Here is a 19,511-nt window from a genome sequence, read left to right on the forward strand (position 1 = left end):
TCGTGAACTTGTTCTGTGCGCGGACTTTGGCGTGCGGGCCCCGGGTTTCCTCCCACGTGCACGGTGGTGGTGGTGGGGGGGTAGCGGCTCTCCGATGCGTTTCCGTTGTCCGACGTTTCGCTTCCGCGTGCTGCGATCGACGTTTCGTGAACTGACTCACGCCGTAAGGGGTGCATCGTGTGGTTGCGCTGTGGGTATTTGCGCGGTACCCGTTGGGTCAGAGGTCGCAGTGGCAGCCCTGCAATTTCTTGCCGACAACCACAGCTGGCGGATGGGCTTCCCGACGAGAGGCATCTCTTAGGGGGGGGGGCTTGGTTTACTCTTCCACGCTGATCACACACCTTTGGTATTGAGTCAGTATGAGTTATTAGAATATTACTATACTGGAGTGTGCATTGTGTGGTGACCGTTCACCGCTGTTGTTGTTATGATGATGCGAGAAGAAAACTCCGTAACATCCAGACTCGGCCTCTTTTTAATAATAATAACAGCAATGATAATGACACGACACGCTGACGTACAACTTTAAACATCGACATCAGGCAAGACGGTCAATCATCTGTGAGAAAGCACAGGGTGGAATACGTATCGCTACGATCTCAAAACAGCTGGGAAAGCAGTCTCAAGAAAGTGAACGTCAAATATAACTTAAATTGTAAAACAAAGGCGGAGTTTGTAGAAAAAAAAAACGTCAGTAAAAAAAACCACGGTGTCGAATTTGAGAAAAACACAGCTTTGTGACACGCGGGGGTGTCTGACAGCCGACGTCACGTCGCACGGAAGTGGTGGGACACGGAGGTTAGGTCGATTCTGCTGCTGCAGACAGACAGGCAACACGGAGTGTTATAGTAGTAAAAAAAACTAATTCCATAGATTAAAAAAACCCACGGTTGGTAACTTACATAGTGCAAGGACACGCAGTAACAAGAGAGCTGTTAAACCCGGGTTGAGAGGCAACTCGTGGAAGCGTTGTCGGCTGCATAAAACCAATCGTCCAATTCATCATGAACCGCTCGCTCAAGTCGTATTCAGATTGTGGAGTTTGGCGGCGGCGGCCGCGGCCGGGTGGCGGAGCGTTCGAGTGCGCAGGCGGTGCACCTGCACCAAGGCGCCAGGAGGCTACGAAGAGGGAAACATGGACAGGGGGTGAGGAACCTCATTTCATTCCGAGCACCGACGCCGATGCCAAACACGATGCGCCCACTGGGGAAGGGGGGAGGGTGACCTGGAGGCAGCGGTTTGGTGAATCGCGCAGATGTATGCGCACTTCGTTGTGTGCGACGCGTAAACCCCACAACCCGCTCAGGGGTGACAGGCTGGCCCTGCGGAAGGCAAAAATAGGCTGTTCACGAAGAATTCGTACAATTGTTTTACAAAAGGCGTCATTGCCTCATACGTGTGGGTTTTCTCCGGGCACTGTCGTGGTTTTCCCTCAACTTGGCGAATAGAAGAAAAAAAACTACTCGGTAAAGACATTTGCCAAACACCTAAATGCAGAACCCTCCTGAGAAAAGCCTTGAGATTGAGCGAGGCTCTCCTGGTCGGAGACCTCCACAGACGACTCACCAACGACAACCGACTTGTGGAGTTCATCGCCGCTGCGTCGGTGTTCGCGGCTGCGCCCAACACCTCCCCCCAACACCTCCCCCAATGCGTATTTGGGGCGTACCGCGCGTTGTTCGGCACGAAGTCCCGACCGACATTTCGCGCCACGTGCCGGGAGCTTCTTCGTGAACCGGAGCTTGCGGTGCAACCCGAAAACACACGAGAGTCCTTGTGGAATAATTTCTCTGCGAGCCAAGTCCCCGATCGTCACCTTCATCGTGTAGTGTAGATTGCAGCAAATAAAATGTGAACCTCGTTTTTATCCACCACCCTCTTTCTTTCGTGCAAATCCTCTCTTATCTCTGACCTCCGTTCTCCCACATTTGCCCGCCCGTCACAGATAAAATGGAGTCTCGCATATATATTTGTATAAAATTCAGGGCTCCGTTCCGACTGAATGAAGTATTTAAATAAAAATCTGACGTTAATTAAATAACGTGTTACAGGCTACCCAACGAAAAACTCTACGAAAAATAACAATAAAAACGAGCTAACTAAAAAAAAACTTTAAAACTACCGTCGATAAAAAGGGGCCCAATTAAAACGACAGCCCAGTCTCAAGACTTCCTACCGTTACGCACGAGGCGGCGAACTACACCAAGGGGCCTCGCGGCCGGCGGGCGGAGACCACGCGCGGCGCGGCGCGGCGCGCCTACAGTAGGCCGAGGGGGGGCTTCACGCAACCCGTTGAGCGCACGGCGCCGCGGGCGATTAGCTGACGACGCGTGAACTCGTCGCCGGCTAATTTGAGTCCGCAAGAGTAAGGGCGACGAGCGACGTGCAATAGTACCCTTGAGAATAGTCATCGTCGAAATCTCTAACCGCTGCTCGGTGAAGGGCTTCCCCCCCCTTCGCCCTCCCCCAGGACAGTTACCGCTTCATATTTGGTCTAGCGAAAGCATACCTGTCAACCCATACGGTTTACCCGTATTCTTGTACAGGGAAATTGAGTTTGAAAGTTCACACGGCGGACAGCCGTTTCTCAATACGGACAAAAATTATTTAGAAAAGTGTCTATTTGTTTGTGTTTCTCCCTTGTGATGGGACTTTGTAGGATGAACGTTGATATTTAAAGGGGCACGGGGTGACCAATAAGGTTCTGACTTGGTCTGTAATAAGCTAGGCACTGATAAGGGATTGACAGGTATGTGAAAGAATCGCCGCGCCTGTGCAGAGATCTACCAAGCGATGCGTTTGGCGTCCGCCGCATAATTTCACTGCCGCGATCACAACACGCAACGCGGGTTCCAGATGAGCTTCTGTGCGTTTGTGCCACTGCCGCGTGGGTGACGTAGGTGAAGGAGGCTCAGTTCAAGCGAATGGCGACTGCTTGTATGAAATGGACGTGTACGAAAGTTGACGGCGGTTTAATTTAACTATCGGATATCCATTCAAGTAAATGGAGGGTGGTGGTCAACAAACAGGGCTCGATGACGGGGTAAGGTTATGATCTCTCACGAGTTGATAGGTCTCAATGAAATGGAACGTTGCCGATATAATCGGTGCGGTTTGACCTCCTAAAACTTGGTCGCGAGACTCCTCCAGATTCCCCTGGGTAAATATTTAGATGTTTAATTGTCACTGAGCCGATGCAATGGACAGGCCCCGCCCGCGCGCTTCAAACCGCATTTGTCGTTAGCGTTGAAGACGATTTAAACGACCGCGCTCGGAAAACGAACCGACTGATGATTGGAAGTGTTAAGCAATGCTCTCCCTTTACAATCACGCGTTGCTTGTAAACTACGGACACGGAGGGGCTAACGTCCGGGGGTAAAATCCCTCGCGCCCCTCCCTGTCGTACACACATTATTGCTTTGCATTCTTTACACTCGCGGCTACAACCTACGTGACACAAAAACAAGATCCTTGGTTTAAAATTTTGACTCCCATCGTTCTCTTCAATACAACGCTCTACATTTTGGTGATGGCCACGGATAAAGATGAAAAAAATACGAAAGTCAAGGAAAGGCAAAACTTTAACTAGCAAAAGAACGCAACGCCGCAAAGATATAGGTCGCGATTCAGAACGAGATGAAGGGTTCCTCTTGCCGTCCGTCGCCAGTCTTCCCCGACTGCCGTGCTGCTGCTGCCCGTCCGTCTGTAGTGTAAGCAGGGGGTGGTGGGGGTTTGTGAATTCTCATGCAAAGGGGTTTGATTCATCAGGGTTGTCCATCAGGTTTGTCCTGCAAGGGACCGACGGGAATGTACCGCGATCCCTCGGTGAAGTCAATCCAGCCACGGGCGCCTCTCCTCCCTCCGGCTTTGGAAAAACACGAGCGGACCAGAGTAAACAAAACCATTTCGCTCTGCTCAATCGCATCGTGCTGGGAAGGCGTGATTTCAGGAGGCCGGATTTCAGGAGGCGGGATGATGGTGGTGGTGGTGGTGGGCAGGCTCTAGGGAAGTCGAGTTAAGTTTCAGGTATCCCCACCACTGCCACCCCCCCACCTCCTAAAATCTTCTGGCTCGCCGCCCCCCACCCTTCACACACAGCCGTACTCGTACCACACGGTCTGCTTGTCCGTTGGGGTGGAGGTGGCCTGGGGCGGCGTCTGAGCGCCGTCCTTGGGCGGTGGCGGCGTAACGGCGCCAGCGTCCGCCGCGTCCGTGCCCGTCATGGCGACCGGCGCCACCGCCTGCTGCTGTTGTTGCTCAGCGTCGTCCTGCGACCCCGATGCCGGCCCCACCGCCACCACCGGCGTCACCATGGCGATGTCGCTGGGTCTCGGCGCGGGCCGCTGCAGCCGGATGAGGCTGCCCGATGGCGGCGCCACCGACAGCTGCACTTGCGTCACCACAATCTCCTTCGCCGCACCGCTGCCCGGCGGCGATCCGATCTGCGTGGCCGTAGCCGATTTCCTGACGCTGCCCCCCGTCCCCGGTACGCACCACCGGGCTGTGGCGCCGCTGCCGCCGCCGCCGCCGCCGCCGCCGCCGCCACCACCACCGCCCTCCTCCTTCGCCGGGGCGAACGAGAAGCGGCGTGTGTCGACCGGCCGGCAGGGGTACTCGGGCGTTAACGACTTCGCCGTCACGGCCGTGACTTTAAACGACTGCGGCCGCTCCAGCCGAGGGTGCGTCTCCTGCTGATGCACGCGCACCGCCGTCGCCGTCGCCGTCACCGCCGTCACCGCCTCCACCGCCGCCGCCTCCCGCTCTACGGCAAGCTGGGAATTCTGTGAACCCGGCGGGGCGGCGGTTGCGCAGGGCGCCTTGTCGCCGACGGGCGAGACGTCCACCGACACAGGTCGCCGCCGGTCGTGCTGCATCAGCTCCTGCACGCTGCACGAGGGCGAGCGCGCCACCCCGCCGGCCGACAAGCCGGGACGCGGCGGCGGCGGCGATGCCACGGCCCCGCCGGGGCTCCCGGCGTCCTCGCCGCGGCAGGCGGCGCGTGCCGGCGAGGCCCCCCGGTCGTCGGCGAGCGGCGGGCGGTCCCGGAGGGAGAGCCCCTTGCGTGGCAGCGTGCTGCTCCCGTGCAGGTACCCGTCGGGATCCGACAATCGCGGCTGCTGCTGCTGCAGCCGGTCGAGCCGCTCGGCCACGGACAGCGCCCGGCGCTGGCCGTCGAGACCCGGTCCCGACGCGTCGCCGCTGACGCCGTCCGCGGCGCTGCCGTTGCGGGGGCTGGGCCGCACGTACTGCCCGGGTCTGGGTGGGCGGACGCCGTCCCGGGCGGCGAAGCCGACGCGCTCGCGCTGATGGCGCCGGTCCTGCGCCTCGCCCGTCGCCGGCCGCTCCTCCCGCCCGTCCAGGATGTTCTCCTCGCTGACGACCTTGCGCTGGGAGATACCGGGGGGAACGCAGGGGCGGAGGGTCATGTTGGAGGGTGAGGAGGTGGTAGGAGTCTGCGTCGTCACGGCAAGCTCGTAAGCACGACCTGCCTGAGTGGACTGCGAGATGCGGGTCACCAAATTAATGGAGCACAGCTGCTCAATTGTGCTACGGGGTGATGCTCATTTGCAGGCCTGGGATTTGTGTCAAAGACCAAGGGATGTGTAACATTCTGACCGCCTCAATTTGGCATGCCCTTTTTGGCTTGAATTCGGCCTTTAAGTCATTCTCTGGCTGGAATAAAGCATCTCCATGCCGTGTCATTTCAGATATCACTCCGATATCGCTCGCCGCTGCTGATGTCAGCCGTGGCTGGGAATTGAAGTGAACGCAAGCAGCTGGGTTCATAGCAGTGCGTACACACTACTACTACACCGCACACGCCACGCGATCACGTTGCCGGCGGTGGCGTGCAGAGTGGTGCCGTACGTACCAGGCACGTCGGCGACAGGCGGTTGCTCTCCTCCAGGAACTGCTCGAGGGTCATCAGCTCGCTGCCCGGCGACCCGATCCCTGGCTTCTGCCGCAAGCCGGGCACAGGCGGCGCCGAGGGCGCCACCTGCGTGGAAATAGGCGGCGCCGGGGTCCCCGGCGTCCTGGGAGACACCGGCTCCTCGCTCGCCGGGCTGTCCGGCGCGCCATTAACTGCCGAACCGCGCCGCACAGTTGCACCGTTAGGCCCCTGGCTCGCTGTCGATGCGAAGCCTTTACAAATAATAATAGTCGTATTAATACCATTGCTTATTGTCGATCAGGAGGGCCCTCCTGCATCGAGAAACATTTGGCCAGTTTTATCGAAGAGAAAGATTGCGTGACTCGGAATGCAGTCACAATGGCGGACGGCCATGTGGTTTTTAACTACGAGATCAAACAACGAGAGAACGCCGCTGCCGCGGCAAAGCAGTAACCGACTTTCATTTACGAAACAAATGAAGAGGCAAGCGGACGCTGGGAATGGGTGGGGGGGGCGTGGGGGCACAGGGCGGGGGGGGGCACAGGGAAGGTGAGAGGCATTACCTCTGCTGGCCCGCGTGCTGGCGTTGTTATTGCTATTGCTACTGTCCCGGCGGTTGCCGTCTATGCTTGAAGATCCGGAGGCTTGGGGTGGGAAGGGCGTTGATGGAGGGAAGGCGGGCGAGCGGGCGGGCGAGCGGGCGGGCGAGCGAGCGGGCAGGCGGGCGGGCGAGCGGGAAGGCAGGTGAAGTTACAGCCAGGTCGGGGAGGAGGGGAGGTAGAAGGGAGGAGGGAAAGGGGAATGGGGAACACATCACGCAGGAATGAAACAAAACTGGGAATGCATGAGTTGGACACCTGTGTAGCATCAAGCAGCCTCAAGCCATGCTTTCGGCCCGAACGGAGATGGAAGGCGGGCACCCGATCGTCCAGAGACGCGCCAACAACAGCGAATCGGGTGGTTGAATCAATCTCTGTGATTTAAAAGACACAAGCCCAAAAAAAAGACTGACAGCTCTTGCCTTGCAGATGTGTGCCAAGGCTGTGTGTGCGTGCCTCAGGCCGAGCGACATTAGCGCTTGAAGTTTTTTCGAATAAGAAAATAAGTCTTCTATTCTTGCGCAGGGCAGCAATATGTTCAGGAGCCAAGTGCCGGCGTCAAGGTCTGCTAGCCGTGACCGGGCTTCACGAGAGAGTGTGTGCAGCGTTGCCGTTCCTCCTCCGTCGAAGGAGCGTAGACTACAGTGGTTTCCTGTCTGGGTCCATAGTTTGGGGTTGCATAGCCACAGTCGCACTCCTGTGGCCGTGTCTTTAATTTTCCCACTCATGAAGGAGATGTGCGCATCGGCCTGTTGATGTTCCGATGCGGCCGATGGTGGCAACGGTTGTCTTCGAGGAGGAATGTGAAAGCCAGGAGGTGCGATGATGTTTGGGTTCCGGATAAGGTATTTATTCTGGACGTCCGCGTTTTTCCGGCGTTCTTTGGGATCTGGTTGGACTAGGTGGAGACTCGTCGGAACTTGAGTCGGTATCAAGGTACACTGTCGAGGCCTTGGTTGATGGGTAGGTTTGGTTGTTGTTGGCAAGAAAATGTGTAAACGCCCCTTGCAGTTTGGGCGATGTCTTCACGGATATTTGGTGGCAGAATGTTCGCCAGATCAGGGAACCAGGAGATTGTTGTTGGTTTCAGCGTCCTGGTTGTGATAGTGCAGTGCGTTATTTAACTGTGCATCCAGCAGTTTTGTTCACGAGCTCCCGGGGCCCATCCTGGAGTCCAGCGACTGCCACCGAGTTAAGATCAGCGAGAAGGTGGCAGATCGTAGTGCATCAGCCGAGGGCACCCCCAGGTCGTTCCTGCAAATTCGTACAGCAGCGGCGATCCTCGACCTGGATTTTTTTTCACAGACCTGTCTTATGTGGGATTTGAAGGCCCAGCTATGCCATACAATGTCCGTGTAGCGATGTGTCGCTAGAGTGCTCTCGATGACGCACTTGACCGCGATTTGTAAACCTTTCTGTTCCTCAATAGCGTACCCCTGAACATTGGTGTGGCGACATGGCGGGAAACTAAAGTCCAACAACTTTGCAACCTCGGCGCGGACCCTCCACGATAAAGCCGAGCAACGTTCCCCTCTTCCATTCGAGTCAAGCTGCCTTTGTCGCACGCCGCGGCTCAAAGAGCGCAGCACCACCCACAGTCGTGGACGGGCCCACAGCAGATCCTGCGCTCGCCGGGGCCACCTGACGCGGAACGGCTCCAGTGGAACCGCTAATCCTTGTCGGACCAGTAACAACGAACAGCGCGGTCCGCTTCATGCCATGCGCAGACATCGCTGTGGAAATCGCCCTTCGTTGGAGCGGGCGCGTTGACCGATACGCCAGCCGATTGGGGCTCTTTCTGTTATCAGGCGGCGTTAACTGTTAAGTGGGGAGATTTGATTACTTTGTGTAATGCGTACTCGTGCACACTGAGCTCATGCATTCCGTTAATGTTTCCTGTAATTCCAGTACCACCACAGTCTCGGCCACCCCCAACAAAGCCCAGTGTCTGCTGTGGCCCACGCGCAAAGTTGGGGCACGACCCGCACGGCCGGATTAAACCACCAAACCCAAACGATCACTGGGCAGTGCACTTCGATCGGCGGCGTCGGGTGCCGGTCAAGAGCCCTGGAAATGAAAAGAAACACAAACCGCAAAAAACAAACGAGGCGATGGCGCATTTGGGCAAAAGCGTTGGTAAGCGCAGACAAAGCGCGAAAGGCGGCTGCATGGGGGGTGAGGGGAGAGGATGGGGGGGTGGCTGGGAGCGGGCGGGACGCCCCCCCTCCGCAGCGATGCCAGCGCTGCACTTACAGCAGGAGTGGCACGGTGCGGCGCACACGGAGGCCCCCGCGTCCCCCGCGGGTTCCATCTCCCACGCTCCGCCGTCTGGCGGGTTCGTGGAGGGAACGTGGAGGAGACGTGACGGCGGCGGCACACATCACAAACGGTCACGTTCGCTGGGGTCGGCGCTCACGGGTTTTAATCGCTCGGTGGCTCCGGCGGGCGGATCGGGATGGGGAGGGTGGCGAGGGTTCGAGCGGCTCGAGTCGTACGGCAATAGATTGTGATATTGGTGCATTATCATTACAAGAATATTCCAGGAACAATCTCTTGTTGACCGAGATCAATAACGAGAGTGGCTTTTTTTTGTGTCTTTCCCTCTAGTTTTATCCCAATCGTGCCATCGGCGTAACATCACAAAATGAATCCGCTCGGAACTCGCACAGAGGAGTCTCATCGCCCCGTGTTACTGAACGGTCAATGGCAGGGGATATCACAAAACTTCTTGTGAAATCTCTTCAAGTGACCTCTTATGTACACCAGTGGCAGCACTTTCCCACGCGCCCTGCTACGGAGAGAAACTTTGTTGTATGACAGTCAAAGCGAGATTTTTAATTCTCAGAGCTGGCATTTAGTCAAAACCTCATGTAACATGATGGGCACTCCACTCGTGGGTGTACTCGACGCATGGCCCGGGGTCGATTCGCACGGTTGGCTACGTACATGTCGCGCTGGACATTGGTGTGGACGAATGCAGCTCCTGGGGACTGGGCAACGCCGAATCCTCGCACGACGAACTCACTGATAAAAAAAAGACAAACAAAAGCCAAGGGACGCACGCTCCACAAGGGTTTTATAAACCACAAACACAAGCTGTGCCACGCTAGGTGCGCGATGGGGTTAACGCACAATGAGTGTGCATTAAAGACATTTTTTTCAAAACATTGCAACGTGATTTACACGTTTGCCCCCCCCCCCCCACCCACCTGGCATCTTCCCCTTTGGGCGGCGGCGCGCAAGGAGAAGGCTCGGCGTGGAGGTGCTGGCCACCATGTTGACGGCTGACGTGGAGAAGGCCATGCAGCCGAGGTCGCGCCGGCGGTGCCGAGAGAGGCCCTCGTCCGGCGCGTCCAGCGCGTCCATGCTGCCTGCACGTTGCTGCTGCTGCTGCTGCTTCTGTTGTTGCATCAATCCTGCCGGCTGCTGCTGCTGCTGCCTTTCCAGGGTCTTGGAGCTGCTGGAAATGTTAACGACGCCACCGCTGCCGCCACCACCACCTCCACCGTTGACACCGCTGACACCGCCGCCACCACCACTGCCATCGCCGCTGACGCCACCCAGTTTTGAGAGCGAGTAGCCGATGCTCTGGACCAGGTCGTTCATCGCTGAGCAAGTCGGGGGTCGGGAAACACGGCGAAACGAGGTGGGGGGGGGGGGGTGAATAAGGTGGAGAGAGATTAAGAAACGAGGTTGGAGTTCGGACGCCTTGCCGGGCTGTGCCGGAGCGATGGCGCCGGTGCTCTCGTCGGGCCGACGCGAAGGCGCCGGCAACGTCGGCGACGTCCGTGACCGCCGCAGAGAGAGACGCACTCTCGGCGGTGTGCCGGCATCGCTCGGCGTTTGCGATGCGCTGCCCGCCCTCATGTTTAAATGCGGGGGGGGCGGGGGCGGGGGCCAGGGTCTTAAGTCGGAGCTGGGGGATCCTGGTCCCGGGCAGTTGTTTACACGCAAGCAGCCGGTGGTGATGCGCATGCCAATGCGCGTAAAAAAAACGGCCCGTGTCCAATCGTGTTGCACAAATACCAGTGGCATAAAAAGATGCTCGCTGTGATCCACTAGAGAAAGAGAGCTTGTACGATTTGAAGCAGGCTACATAACCGATATTTTAAGTGGGAATGCAATAAATCACCCCTTGTAACTTGATGAACTGTAACGACTCCCGGATAAAAAATTTACCCCACAAATGCATTCGTTGTTGTTTTTTTGCCAGTGTACAGGATGAGAGCAAGATTCCATATTAATCGGCAAATAGTTACATTACGTCCCTAAAATAAAACTCGTACGTAAAAAAAAATCTACATAGTAGACGAGATATAAATTCCATTCGCTGAACCAGTCATTCAAACGACAGGAATATGAATGCGGTGTTATGACTTTTCGCCACATCAGCGATTTGTTAATTGAAAACGGTATATGAGCTGTGCCTGTAATTTACAAATCCCCCTCGGGCATCACTCAGAATTGGATCGGCTGGTGTCCCCCCCCGCCCCCCCTTCTCCCTGCCCCCCACCCCTGTTAGTTAGGGGCCCCCCTACGACACCCCCGTTCATGTAACAAAAACATGATCACCACGGAGACAAAAGCGGCGGTGTGCGCGGCGCGGGTTACTGCGACAACGTGACGGCTGATTAATCGAAGCGCAGCAGGCAACCCGAGCCCCCGGGGGAGGGGGGGCGTGCGCCTACATCATTCGCTCCTCCCTCCCTCCTCTCCATCCTCCTCCTTCTCCCATCGTGTGCATGCAGTCTCATGCCAAAGCATGCGCCGGGGTCGCACGGCATCGCCGCCATAATCATGCTGGGTCGTGGTGGGGGGGGGGGGGGGGGGGTTAAAGGGCGTTCGGCGTGCAGCTGTCGGGGCGACACGTCGGTGTTGTTAGACGCGAAGACGCCGCGGCCGTACCCGGGTCTCTGGAAAGGAAGGCATCCGGAACGCTAATAAGGACGTTAAAGAGTCTTATTTGCTGGGTGGTGTTTTGCGCGGTTGAGCTGCTCGGCTTCTCCACCGTGGTTTTCGGTTTGCACGCCCGTGTTATTCGGCACGGCGTCTGACGTTTAAGAGCTAAACCCTCCACTGCTAAACCCGGAGCGCATCAGGGCCTGAAGAATCGTCGGACATCGTGCTATTCAATTACGCGGTACAAGCCGGGAACACAACGGAGGAGTGGTATGAAGAGTCCCCCGTTATCTATCTTGTTGCCAGATAAAAGGGTAAAAAAACAAGGGAGTCCCCCGTTATTTACCCGGGAAAAGCTTTGCCGAGTCTCAGGGACTCCTTTTTTGAGGAGGGTCTTGCTGAGGTACGTTTGGCCAATTTTTCCACTGGGTATTTTATCGTCTGGGAGGAGGGAACTAGAGCGTTAGGGTCAGCCATCTACTTCACCTCGCCGACAAAACCCAAAAAAGAAAAAGCTGCAACGGAAAGGGGATGCAAGCCAACAAAGTACGACGGTCACGCGGCGTTAAAAAAAATTAAAATGTTAATCGCAAGGCAGACAACGACGACAATAAAACCACGGGCTCCCACACATCCGTCAAAACAAACGCACGAAGAGGTTTCGCAAGCGCAGCGCGTAGCCCGCTTCACGTACACAGAGTCCACCACAGTGCGCCGAGCAGCGCGGGGTGGGGGGGGGGGGGTTCGAGTTGGTCGCAGTCGCGGGCGAGACGCACGGGGCGAGATGACGGGCGGCAAGGGCTCGGGCTGTTAGTATGGAAGCTGCTTGCAGGGTCATGCTGGGGGAGGTAGCCCGACGCAGCAGGTGGGAGGGCGGGGGGGGGTGGAGGGGGGGTGGTGGAGCGCCTTACACATGGATCGCCGGTGCAACGCCTTCCGCTCGTCCCTGTCCTTGGCTCTGCTCCGCAGCAGCCGTTTGAGCGTGCTCGCTGCGCACGGGGGACGCAACGTGGACCACGGGAGGGGGGGTGCGGGGGGAGGGGAGAAGTGGGCGGGAGGCGGTGGAGCCGCGAGGTGGTGGGGAAGGTAGGCAGGAAGGCAGAGAGGTGGAGAGAGAGGTCAAACTTTGGAGAAGGTGGCGAGGGGGTGTGGGGGGGTACCGACAGCGAGAGCACCACAGTGGGGTGGGGGGGGTGCGGCGCGGAGTTTAGCCGAGGGGTGTCGTGCCGACCCAGCGCGGTGTGGCCTCCAGCCCGGCGAGAGAGCGAAGCCGCGAGAGAGGGAGACAGAGAGAGCTCAGAAATCCTTCGATGTTTAAAAACGACAGGGAGATGGTGACCTGCAAACAAGGCGACGGAGCGATTCCCTCCACCACCTTCCACGATCCCACAGATCGTCGCGATCAGATTGGCAAATGTATGCTCTTCGGTCTTGTGGTGCACGCAGAATATTTACGTTGGCATGTATAGAATTTATATTTCGCACCTCCTATGAGCACGGTTGGCTACGTAGAGTGCGAAAAAAGTTCAACATACATACGTACATATTCGTATGTAGTGGTATAAATATATCGACTGAAAATAATCGTTTCCTGTATGCATGACTTGATGGATGCATTTTATAGGCATGGCACGAGCGATATATATTTTGCAAACATTGGAATACCGTCAGCGCACGGATGTTTTGCAAGTGCAAGAATCGATTTTGATTGACGAATCGACGCACCGTCAGGCACCGAACATCATGCGAAGCTACGAGTCGATCTTAACGGCGCAGCTGGTGAACCGTTGCCTTCCCTGGCGATGGGCGCGGCCGAGGCGGTTTGCCGGACGGTGACTCACGTGCCCGTGTGCCGGAACATCCATACGGCACAAGCAAGGGTTGAGAACATTAGCTCGGCGTCAATACCCGGAGACGGTGTGAGATAGTATTCTAATGCTGGGGTCATAATATTTTCTATTATTTTAACGCAGTCCCATGGTAGGAAGGCTAACCTCTTTAATCCGAATGATAACCCTAATTCTGACCGCGGGCAGGGTGGAGGGGAGTCGCATTGCTTGAATAGGAATTGTACACCAGGGTTCAAATAAATATAGTATATTGATCCCGGGTCCAAATCCTATGGGGTAAAAAAAGTCTCACAACAGCTCGAAACTCTGATATTGCTACGCGGTGCCCCGCTTGCCCTCTTGTCCACCCGCCCTGCCACCTCGCCCGCCTCGCCCGCCCGGCGGAGCCACTCACTGCTGCTCTTGCGGGTGACGGTGACGGCGTGGGCGCCGTGAGCTCCGATCTCGTCCAGCGAGTTGGAGCCGACGGACGAGCTGTCCTGGCTGTCCCCGGGGAGGCCGTCGCCCAGCGCCCCCTCCACACTGCAGCGCAGCTGCTCCCGACCGACGGTCGTGCTGCTGCCGGCGCCGGTGCCGGCGACGCCGCCACCGCCCTCCTTCTTCGGCCGGATCAGCTTCTTCATCTTCGCCGCGATCCAGTTGCTTTTCCTAGCAGAGAGATAGCGGGGATTGATGACGACGTGGCCTAGGGACGGTTTTTGAGCCAGGCGCGAGGCTCACTGCGAGGCAGGGTCTCAAGAAGTTAAAGATGTAACGGTTAAATAGATTCAAATCGATTCAAATCGATTCCTGCGCTCGCGATGCACGTTACGTGGCACCAACAAACCGCGTGCGCGAGAATTGATTCCGATTCACGATGAGGACTATTCGATGAGACCCGACAGCATCGACATGAGCATAGGAACAACAATTTTATTTTGCCACACTGCCTTCTGCTACTCACCACGTCGTATTTGCTTCAACAATGGAAACTCTGGACTGGTTTCACTCTTCCGGCGCTCACCAGCAGTCAGCCGTACAGGATTAGATGCTACTAGGTTTCAACTGGCGGTGCCTCGATACCGCTGGGTTACATCTGGCTGTCCCATATAGTTTGGGTGTGGCACTGACCGTGTGGTGAGTGTGCGCTAGGGCATCTGTAGCGGCCGCGCTGAGCCCTGCCGTACCGTCGTGGCGGCGAGAGGCTGTAGAAGCGGTACTGGTCCATGATCTTCTCTTCCAGCCTCTCCTTCTGCCTCCGCAGCTCGTTCAGTTTGTCTCTGCGGCACAAGTGGCACGTGATCCCGTATACCGTGTACCGTCCACTCCCCTCCCTGCTCGATGTGCCCTGTGCAGACATTACCGTCCAATGACTACGAGAGGTCAAAAGTCACAATGTTGTCGTGAGACGGAGAATCTATTTAGATCTCGAGCACAGCCCCATTTGTGGTTGGAAACGGCTAACGGAAGCAGATACCACAGAGCTACTTCTGAGATCCCTTCAAGTGACCTCTATTCAATGCAGCAGTAGAGGGGGCAGCACTTTGTCACTCACTCTGCCACCGAGGGTAATGATCGTAGTCCAACAGTCAAACTAATATATGAATTCTCAAAGCTGAAGCATAGTCCAATTAAGTGCGGAGCCAAATTTAATCCGATGGGTTTCTTTCGTGCGATCACTGGTGACCGGGCTGAGACAATGAATTCACTACGCTTGAGAACTCCATTAAACTGCAGATGGCTGCTTGGATTAGAACCCAGGATTTCAGCGGTACCAGCTTCGGCAGGTTGAGCCACCCCCGTACCTTAATGTCAACGGGCTAAGCCAAGGGGAACCCCTGCAAAACGCGCAGGGCCAGTGTTTTGGTAACGTACATGTACTGCATCTGCTCAGAGTGGTACTGCTCCTTGCTCTCCATGAGTCGATGGATCTGGTCCAGGAGGTGCCGGTTCTCCTCCTCCAGGTTGCCCTTGAGCTGCGATAAAAGCTGCACATGCAAACACAGAGACGGTGACCTCCTCCTTTGGCCTTGGCAGAAGAGAGCATGTGATGACGCATCAAGTCATCGTTACACAATTGGTTTGTTTATGCTCGTGACAAGATTTATGAAATCTCATTTTAAACGAAAGCCTATGACATTTTGTGTGATTTTGGATCGTATTTCATTTTCCATGGGTGGAACGGTGCTGCAATTGTTATTGCATCGTATGGTGAACCTGGCAACCCAAGTTTGATTCCTGGCCATGGCTTACATCAGTGGCGAGAATTTATCCAAGCCGGTCCTAGGCTCCCCCCCTCCAATTCACATATCAGCACGGAACCAGCAAAGTAAGGCATGGCTAAAAGTTCACATCAAAAAAATGCTCTTCCGTTTTTAACAATACCCACGGCTTTCATTTCTCCCACAACGTGATGTCCTCACTTAGTTGGAGCAGCGGGTCCGCCCCCCCTCTTTTTACCCCCTCCCCAACCGCTACATGCGGCTCAGTTGCGTCGGGATAATTTTTAGGATTTGAGAGCTGCGCAACGGGCTGTAACGGGCTCGCATTTGATAAAAAAACAAATAATCCATGGCTGGGATTGTGAACTTGGCGTGTGACGTCACGGCCGGTTTCCACGACTGGCCTGCTGGATCGGCCTGATTGAAAGCACACGGCTTGGTTTGATAACCGTGCACGGGCACAATCACATGCAGTGGGAACACAGACCCCATCGGTGCTCTGAGGTGGCATCCGAGTACAGGATGGTGAGAGGAGAATGACAATGACAGCCGTCTCTTCTTACTTTCGCTCCGAACCCGTAAAAACTCGAGTTCGAATCCCACATTCGCGGCCTACATCGGTGACGAATATATGAACCGATCCTGGGCTTCCCCTAGGTTGGCTCAGCCTGAAATTAGTACCCCGTGCAGTGTGTAAACGTCACCACCGGTGGGGAGACAAAGGAGGCCAGGCGTAGTTCTGTCCACAATGGGCCTTTCGTATGTGCTGGCCAACAGCACTTGCCCCAACGGCTATCAAAATCATTGTCATCACGATCCATGGGTAGACAAGCCCGCAGGTGTCTACTGCACATTTCGTCATTTGTTTCCACTTTCCTTCGTCTTGCGCCAATATGCTCGAGTAGTGTAACATCTTTCTAGCACAAATCTCTTACGTCGTCCCCAAGCCATTCTCCTTTAGGTCCTGTTGTTGTCCATCCTACACGCGTGTTCAAAAAGTGTGCCACCTTTTTCTTACGTCTACGTTGGTCACTCTTCGGGGTCCAGCTTAGATGCAGCAGTATCCTGTAGCAATACGTTTCTAAAGGCTATATAAAGGGGGGGGGGGGGGGGGTCTTGTCTTTGTGGAGTGGAGGGGGGGGGGGGGGTGCGGGGGGGGGGGGCGCACCTCGCACTGGTTGCTCAGCTTAGCCGAGGTGACGTCCAGCTGCTGGCAGTGTTCGCGAAGCTCCGAGTACTCGGCCTCGAGGCGTGCCTGCTCCAGGCGGCTCCCGTTGAGTTGGCTCTTGGTCGCTTTGTGATCTACCTGGAGCCCCTCGTGCTCCTTCATGAGGTGGCTGTAGGTCAGGTTCAGCCTGCGGGGTGGGCGGACGCAGAGTCAGCGAGGGCGCCCGTGCCGGGGCTGGGCGCGCTTTGAGACCGCGAGAAGTGGGGAAGGGCTCGCTGCCAGTCGTCTCGGTCGGCTAACTGACAACGCCGCGAGTTCGCCGACCGAGACGACTGGCAGGCGCGTACCACCAGAACTCCCCGCTGCGCCAATACGACACGCAGTGTTACGTCGCCGCCCCTCTGCTCGGCAAGCACTACCGCGTGCACACACACACTGGCGCACGCAGATGTGTCGCGGCTCGAGCTGCCTGCACCTGTCGTTCTCGTCACGCAGGCGGTGGTAGTCGCTGGCGATGGACTCGTACTTGCTGGCATCCTGCGCCAGCTTGTCCTGCTCGGCACGCAGCACGCCCTCCAGCTCCTGCAGCTGCACCTTCTGCTTCAGCAGCGTGTTGTACCTGCGGCACCGTGCACATGAAGAACGAATGGCTCACTAAACCTATGCTCAGCTCCCTCCTCGGCTCTCCTCCCTCACCCCCATCCCTCACCCCCATCCCTCACCCCCATCCCTCACCCCCATCCCTCACCCCCATCCCTCACCCCCATCCCTCACCCCCATCCCTCACCCCCATCCCTCACCCCCATCCCTCACCCCCATCCCTCACCCCCATCCCTCACCCCCATCCCTCACCCCCATCCCTCACCCCCATCCCTCACCCCCATCCCTCACCCCCATCCCTCACCCCCATCCCTCACCCCCATCCCTCACCCCCATCCCTCACCCCCATCCCTCACCCCCATCCCTCACCCCCATCCCTCACCCCATCCCTCACCCCCATCCCTCACCCCATCCCTCACCCCCATCCCTCACCCCCAATCCTCACCCCCAATCCTCACCCCCATCCCTCACCCCCATCCCTCACCCCCATCCCTCACCCCCATCCCTCACCCCCATCCCTCACCCCCATCCCTCACCCCCATCCCTCACCCCCATCCCTCACCCCCATCCCTCACCTCCATCCCTCACCACCATTCCTCCCGTCCGACCGATTTAAAGGTCAGCACAAGCAGCGTGTTCGTCAAACTCACGTCTTACCAAACACATTTTTATTCAAGATCGATTGACCGGTGTTCAGTTAGACTTGAAGGACAAGCAGTCGCTGCCGCGTCGTACTTTAAGATTAAAAATCTGGGGCACGTGCAACCTTTTTGAGCTCGGGCCACTGTGAGAATATCTCCCGGCTCTCCTTGGACCAAAAATGGTCAAATGGAAGCCTAGACGTTGCGTAAGCCAGAGTGACGTCGCTTGGTGGGACAGCCCGCCTTGTCGATGGCCCCGCGTTCGTGTGACCCCAACTCCACCCCCCCCCGCCGGTGCTTGAGCGTCGCCCAAAGCCAGGCGGCTTCCGGCCCGCCCTGTGGGCTACAAAGTTTGCACGCCCCCGACTTTAATCCCGCAACGCCAGCCCATGACAGGCGCCGTGGGGCGTCCCCGACGGCGCCGTCGAGGGGACGGACGCCAGCGGTACCTGTCCTCCAGCTCCTTGTGCTGCAGCTCCGTGGCGCGGTGCGCGCTCTTGAGGTGGCCGTGCTTGCCGATGAGCGCCTCGTAGTCGGCGGCCTGGCGCTCGTGCAGGCCCACGAGGCGCTCGTGGTCGCGGCTCAGCGCCTCGTAGGTGGCGTGCAGCTCCTCGCGCGATCGCGCCAGCTCCTCCGCCTCGGCCTCCAGCGCCGCCTGCTGGCCCTGCTGCGACGCGTTCTGCGCCATGAGTGAGGCGCTCTGCGAGCTCACGGCCGAGTTCTCGACCTGCGCGGGGGGCCCAGGGCGACGGCGGGAGACGGGGACGGTATGAGGACGACGGGGTGGGGGGGGGGGCGGTGCGCAAGAAGTCAGCAGATATAGGGCACGAGCTGGGAAACGTCGGGCGTACGCGTGCATTATGGAGTGTGTTGCTTGTCTATGGAAAAAAATAATTGGCAGCACGGAAGCTGATGCTGTTGGGGCACAAAGCAGTGATTGGCGCATTGCGCTGTGAACCTGGCGACCTGGGTTCGGTTCCAGGCCATGGCTATCATTAGTGACGAGTGATATCAGAGCAACATCTCAACAGGTCCTGGGCCTCCTCCATGTCTAAACACACATTGGCACTGGGGAAACAAAGGCGGGCGGGCTGGTCGCAACACCTCCTTGTGTGCCGCGACAGCCTTTATAGGTGCTCCCTAACAGCACTCTCCTGAACAGTAAACGTAGCTCTCTGTGTGGATGTGGTTGTGCGATGGGCTGTGATTGGGGTGCGAGCATTGCCTGCAGCTTGGCGTTCTGCGTCTGCAGCGCGGTGTTGTGCTCCTGCAGCGACACGGCCTGCTTCTGCAGAGCCAGGATCTGCGTCTGCAGGTGGTTGTTCTGTGACTCCAGCTGCTTGTACTGCGCCTTCAGTGCCTGCTTTTCTGCCTGTAGCGTCGCATTCTGTTGGGGCATAGGGGGAAGCAGCAGCATGGGGGGAGGTGGGGCAGCAGTCTTAAGAAAGTTTGTGTCACAGGATTCATCGTTCATCGTGTAGCAAATCAACAAAAATCACGATTATTATAATAATAATTATAACTACAAAGTCACGTTAAAGATCTTGCAAGCTCAAGCGAGCTTTGGGCAGCACTTGAATCCGTTGGCTGCACCTGAGCCAGATGCTGAAATTCCACATTACTATGTAAAGTTCAGTCTTCTCCAAAGGAGAGGGAGTAA

At 57.0% G+C, this 19,511-nt stretch overlaps 1 protein-coding gene across 4 annotated transcripts in view; it reads right to left on the reverse strand.

Moving 5' to 3' along the window:
• Positions 1-458: 458 nt before the first annotated feature.
• Positions 459-19,511, reverse strand: part of LOC133341317 (girdin-like) — a 75,520-nt gene continuing 56,467 nt past the window's right edge. The window contains exons 21-34 of one of the 4 annotated variants that reach the window (XM_061549840.1): positions 19,077-19,238; positions 18,301-18,578; positions 17,086-17,229; positions 16,611-16,797; positions 15,096-15,208; positions 14,408-14,500; positions 13,636-13,889; positions 12,303-12,380; positions 9,702-10,100; positions 9,439-9,516; positions 8,746-8,820; positions 5,873-6,084; positions 4,111-5,387; positions 459-1,119 (exon numbers count right to left, since the gene is read on the reverse strand). In XM_061549840.1, the coding sequence (XP_061405824.1) occupies positions 1,029-1,119; positions 4,111-5,387; positions 5,873-6,084; positions 8,746-8,820; positions 9,439-9,516; positions 9,702-10,100; positions 12,303-12,380; positions 13,636-13,889; positions 14,408-14,500; positions 15,096-15,208; positions 16,611-16,797; positions 17,086-17,229; positions 18,301-18,578; positions 19,077-19,238 (3,441 nt within the window). In that variant the 3' untranslated portion in view covers positions 459-1,028. Of the gene's footprint in view, positions 1,120-4,110; positions 5,388-5,872; positions 6,085-6,456; positions 6,538-8,745; positions 8,821-9,438; positions 9,517-9,701; positions 10,101-12,302; positions 12,381-13,635; positions 13,890-14,407; positions 14,501-15,095; positions 15,209-16,610; positions 16,798-17,085; positions 17,230-18,300; positions 18,579-19,076; positions 19,239-19,511 lie in introns of all 4 variants that reach the window. The other 3 variants (XM_061549839.1, XM_061549841.1, XM_061549842.1) reach the window with 3 other exon arrangements.

Source organism: Lethenteron reissneri, chromosome 11, assembly GCF_015708825.2.
Source record: "Lethenteron reissneri isolate LAM-NWPU_2019-01 chromosome 11, ASM1570882v1, whole genome shotgun sequence".
In the NCBI taxonomy this organism is placed as follows: domain Eukaryota; kingdom Metazoa; phylum Chordata; class Hyperoartia; order Petromyzontiformes; family Petromyzontidae; genus Lethenteron; species Lethenteron reissneri.